Source organism: Bos taurus, chromosome 17 (genome assembly GCF_002263795.3).
Source record: "Bos taurus isolate L1 Dominette 01449 registration number 42190680 breed Hereford chromosome 17, ARS-UCD2.0, whole genome shotgun sequence".
Taxonomy (NCBI): Eukaryota; Metazoa; Chordata; class Mammalia; order Artiodactyla; family Bovidae; genus Bos; species Bos taurus.
This window is the reverse complement of record NC_037344.1, coordinates 17,556,416-17,562,022: the sequence shown is the minus strand read 5'-3', so window position 1 is coordinate 17,562,022 and position 5,607 is coordinate 17,556,416. Positions and strand designations below refer to the sequence as shown.

Here is a 5,607-nt window from a genome sequence, read left to right as displayed (position 1 = left end):
GAAGCTCCACGCGCCCCCCCCCCCCCTTCATGCGCGCGCCCAGTGCCCGCTGCCAGCGCGCCCTCACCATGATCAGCGTGTGGTTCCTCTGCTCCGCCGAGGCAGCCTCCGCATCTTGCTGGGGTTTGCTCTGGTGCTGTTGCTTGCCGGTGCCGGCGCCCGATTTCTTGGCCCTCTGTTCCAAGGTCCGCTGGTAGAGGTTCACGGTGTCCCGGCGCTCCAGCTCCAGCTGCTCCACCTGAGCCTGCTGGTACCTGTTCTCGCAGTTGACGTGGTGCCGCCGGCAGCCCTCGATGCGCTGGCGGAGCCGCTCCACCACCGTGCTGTGCTTGGGGACGGCCGCCGATCCGCCGCCTGGGCCCCCGGAGCCGCCGGTGCCGCAGCCGGCAGCCGGGTGAGTGCTACACGGAGCAGCGGGAGTACTATTGGGAGTATTATTCACACCGATCCCGGCCCCGCCGAGGCTGCTGTTCAGGCTACTGTTGATGCAAATACTACTGCCATTCGCGGCAGCAGCGGGGGCTGCGAAATCCCCCATCCTGCTCCCCGGGCACACTATTTTGGAAGAACTTTTTTTATCCACCCCCTATCAGCCTCCTCCTTGGGTCCAAGGATTAAAATAGTTTAAGTGGAACGCGGGGGAGACGCAAGCACATGGATAGAAACAGCGATCCCGACCGGGCGAAAAAAAAAGGGGGGGGGGAGATTTTGGGGTGGTTTTTTTGTTTCCTTTTTTTAAACTGTAAAGCTCGAGGGGAAAAAAGGGGGGGTGTTATCAGAATACCATCAGACACCTATCAACAAAAAGAATCACAACAAACTGAGCCAGCAGCAAATCGGGTTGCAACTCAAGGGAAGATCCGCTCTTCGCCTGCCTTCTTTTCATAATCCATTATTTTCTAATAAATTCCAAGAGATTTCCGGTGGTTGGCAAGCATTTTCTCCCTACGTACCGAAAAACACAACCCATGTACACACACAAGCATATGCCTCCAGTGCGGACACGCGCGACACACACTCACTCCACACCGCATCGGAAAACGGCAAGCTTGCTTATTGCATTTTCCTTCCACAAAAAAGTTTTGGTGTTTATGCCGCCCCGTGTTCTCAAAGTACTTTGGCTGCTCAGTTGCATTTCACAGGAACCTAGATATCGAATCCTCGGGCTGGGGGAAGTAAACACATGGACAGTCCGAGGCGACTGCAAAAGTAGATCGGTGAAGTCCTTTGCAAAACGCCGCGCGGAGAGCAGCCCCTAACGCTCGGCTGGGCTGCCGCTGCCGCCGCTGCTCCTGCCACCATCACAATGATCAACTGCTCGCCGCCGCCGCCGCCGCCGCCGCCGCCGCCGCCTCCTCCTCCTCTCGCTCCTCCACCTCCTCCTCCTCCTCCATGCCAGCGGAGTGATATCAGGACGCGCGAGCTCAGTAAACACGGCAGCGGCGGCGGCTGGAGGCCGTGAGACAAGCCCGGGGACACGGAGCAAAACCCGGCCCGGACTCTCACCCGGCAGGAGCGGGCGCGGCGCGCACCGGCGCCCGGCACCCAGCTCCCGCCTCCCTCTGCTCTTCCTCCCCGCCCCTCGCACGCCCCTAACTTCACTGCCACCCGGCCTGGGAAGTCGGCGCTGGCAGAAAAGAGAAAAAGATTCTGGGGGATCTCGGGAATTAATCAACTTTTGACCTGTGCGTGTGTGTGTGTGTGTTTCTGTGTGTGGTGCGCGCGCGTGCGCGCGCCTGGGTGTATGTGTGCGTGTGTGCACGCGCGGACGGCCGCGTGGACGCGCCTGGCTGGATTTCCTTATTCTGAGCGAGGTATCAAGCGATCCCAAGTTGTTGATATACATTTATGCATATTTTGCAGAACTGTGCATGACCAGGCAGAAACATTAAAGCTTCGCAGCAGTTGTCTGTCATCCTTATCCATATGGAAAGAAAAGCAAATACTGGCTTGTTTTTAAAACCCCAGTAATAAGTCCTCGGTAGTAGTAACCCTACTTATGGACACTTTTTCAAACTCTAGGCCAATCTTAACACAGAAAAGCGGAATTCTGAAGAAAAAGAAATAGGCAACAAAAAACTTGGAATGTTATTTGATTCGCTGTGCATGATTGTTGTTATTAGGGCAATTATTGTTTTACTTAACCTTGGAAAAAAATTGAAATAAAGCAAGCAGGGACTTAGAGGTGAGACTAACAGTACATTTTAACAGACTGTTTTGAACACTAGGTGCTAATGACAGCAGTAATTAAGGGTCCTTCCTAAATGAAGTGGAAAGATGCAGATTTCATGGACTAAAACTATAGGAAAAACACAGCATTTCACAGTTTGTCATAAAACAAAAACAAGCAAAAATAACAGGCACACTTTATTGCTAGATATATTTCTTTCTGTTCAAATGAACTTACAAAAAAGTACAATTAAAATGGAATAGCACCCACAGAAAGTAACCCGGACTTAACCCGTTGCGTATATACATAATTTTGAAACAATTAAAATTGAGGAACAGTTTCTGTGATCATCAGTAGGACAAGATCTTGATTGTGAGCTGTTTGTAATAAGGCATTTTGTATTATCTCAATAAATCTTATGGAATTAGTTTTTTGGGTAAAAATACACCCCAGTTTTCTAAAATAGCCAGGAATAAAAGAACTTTGGATCTCATGCATTAATCATGAGATCTGATTTAAACCATCTTCATTTCTTGGCATTGCAGATTAGCATAGGATGCTATTTCTAACCTCATAATGTCAGCAATAAGAACCGATATTTTTCTTCAATTAATCAGATCTATATGGTGAACTTTATCTTTACCATCCTTTGGATTATACAGTAAAATGGGCAGCAAGATACTGATTAGCATGTTGTGAGGTTCCCTCTAAGTAGGGAAACCAATGTAAAAGAGTAGCTTTCACTGAAGTTGCCATACTTTTTCAGAGGGCTAGTTATTTAACATATAATCTTCTGTATCATAACTAACTGCCCCTCCTTCACATCTGTTAGGAAATTAAACTTAAGTTCTGTAGCAAAAAAGTCAGTCCTGATTCTAAAAACATAGAAAAAATTGTAAGAAATTTTAAGAAAATGACATCACAAAGTGGCCTTTGTCTATTTTACATGTGCAGTAAATAGTATCTCTATTAATTCAGGAAACATATGGCTTCATTGGGGAGAGGAAGCTATGACTCCGCATTCATTCACTCTGTGCTCTCTGCACGGGTGTCTCATTCTTACCCCTCCTCCTACCCCACCCATACAAGACTACAATTTGATTAACAGAGGCAGTGAGTTTGAGAGTCTTGAGCATTGAGGCTTCTGTCTGGAGACTTGGATTCTAATTCTAGCTTTTTTTCCTATGCCTCGGAATTTAACTTTTCATTGAGAGTTTGTCATTCTGAAAAAAAAAAAAAATCCCAACAACAGCAGCAAGATGCATTCCCATCAAGTTGTTCATGTGTCCTGTGATGAAAGGAACCCAAAAAATACCCAAGAATTTGCATCCTTCCCTTTGGGGCATCAGCTGGTGGAGGAGGAGCGCTTTGTGGCTTTATCCCAGAGGCCCTCCAAGGCCGGGAGAGCTACTCTTGCACAACCACAGTATAGTCTGTTGCCTGGGTTTAGTGCATGAGTGGACTACAACACAAAAAAATGGCTGGCTGGCTGTTCGTGAGTATATGTACACACACACACACATACACATACTGCACCCATCTTTCTTCTCATCAAGATAGTGGGAGTGGCTGCCAGAAGCTCTAAGACCAATGTGTGGGGAAAGAAGGACTGTGAAACTGTGTGATGGCCAATGTGGGGAGAGCCTTTAAGGAAACTGACGTGTGCAGTAAGTCCTCTGCTGTGGCACATGTGAGGTCAGAAACCCCATCCTCACTGCGGGACGATTAGGAGAAAGAAGCAGGAAGTGAACAAGATGTGAGTCTTCAACAACCTAGGCATACCCTGAATTACAGGTGTCCCTCTACTCCAGTGACTTTAGAAGAAGCAAAGCCTTCTTTACCAGCCACCCCGAGGTTTGCATGATATCTTCCTACCAGACTGCCAGCTTTTCTGGTCACCATCCTGAAGATCTGCTCAGAAGTCATAGAGAAGTCCAAGTTCTGGGGAAGTGATTTTAGTCCCTTCCTAAAGGACTACCGCACACTCTGATGGTGTGACCAGATTTATCTATTATGTAAGCCTGCTACATAAAAAAAAGATCTTCACAACCAAGATAATCACGATGGTGTGATCACTGACCTAGAGCCAGACATCCTGGAATGTGAAGTCAAGTGGGCCTTAGAAAGCATCACTACGAACAAAGCTAGTGGAGGTGATGGAATTCCAGTTGAGCTCTTTCAAATCCTGAAAGATGATGCTGTGAAAGTCCTGCACTCAATCTGCCAGCAAATTTGGAAAACTCAGCAGTGGCCACAGGGCTGGAAAAGGTCAGTTTTCATTCCAATCCCAAAGAAAACCAATACAATATTGTAAAGTAAAAAATAAAAAAATAATTAAAAAATTAAAAAAAAAAGAAAGCAATGCCAAAGAATGCTCAAACTACTGCACAATTGCACTCATCTCACATGCTAGTAAAGTAATGCTCAAAATTCTCCAAGCCAGGCTTCAGCAATACGTGAACCGCAAACTTCCAGATGTTCAAGCTGGTTTTAGAAAAGGCAGAGGAACGAGAGATCAAATTGCCAACATCCGCTGGATCATGGGAAAAGCAAGAGAGTTCCAGAAAAACATCTATTTCTGCTTTATTGACTATGCCAAAGCCTTTGACTGTGTGGATCATAATAAACTGTGGAAACTTCTGAAAGACATGGGAATATCAGACCACCTGATCTGGCTCTTGAGAAATTTGTATGCAGGTCAGGAAGCAACGGTTAGAACTGGACATGGAACAACAGACTGGTTCCAAATAGGAAAAGGAGTTCGTCAAGGCTGCTTATTTAACTTCTATGCAGAGTACACCATGAGAAATGCTGGGCTGGAAGAAGCACAAGCTGGAATCAAGATTGCCAGGAGAAATATCAATAACCTCAGATATGCAGATGACAACACCCTTATGGCAGAAAGTGAAGAGGAACTAAAAAGCCTCTTAATGAAAGTGAAAGTGGAGAGTGAAAAAGTTGGCTTAAAGCTCAACATTCAATAAATGAAGATCATGGCATCCGGTCCCATCACTTCATGGCAAATAGATGGGGAAAAGTGGAAACAGTGTCAGACTTTATTTTTGGGGGCTCCAAAATCACTACAGATGGTGACTGCAGCCATGAAATTCAAAGACGCTTACTCCTTGGAAGGAAAGTTATGACCAACCTAGATAGCATATTCAAAAGCAGAGACATTATTTTGCCAACAAAGGTCTGTCTAGTCAAGGCTATGGTTTTTCCTGTGGTCATGTATGGATGTGAGAGTTGGACTGTGAAGAAGGCTGAGCGCCAAAGAATTGATGCTTTTGAACTGTGGTGTTGGAGAAGACTCTTGAGAGTCCCTTGGACTGCAAGGAGATCCAACCAGTCCATTCTGAAGGAGATCAGCCCTGGGATTTCTTTGGAAGGAATGATGCTAAAGCTGAAACTCCAGTATTTTGGTCACCTCATGCAAA

At 46.5% G+C, this 5,607-nt stretch overlaps 1 protein-coding gene across 2 annotated transcripts in view; it reads right to left on the bottom strand.

Moving 5' to 3' along the window:
- MAML3 (mastermind like transcriptional coactivator 3) overlaps window positions 1-1,308 on the bottom strand; it is a 460,203-nt gene extending 458,895 nt beyond the window's left edge. For both annotated transcript variants that reach the window (XM_003587128.6, XM_015475390.3), the window contains exon 1: window positions 68-1,308. In XM_003587128.6, the coding sequence (XP_003587176.1) occupies window positions 68-538 (471 nt within the window). In that variant the 5' untranslated portion in view covers window positions 539-1,308. The remainder of the gene's footprint in view (window positions 1-67) is intronic.
- Window positions 1,309-5,607: the final 4,299 nt, after the last annotated feature.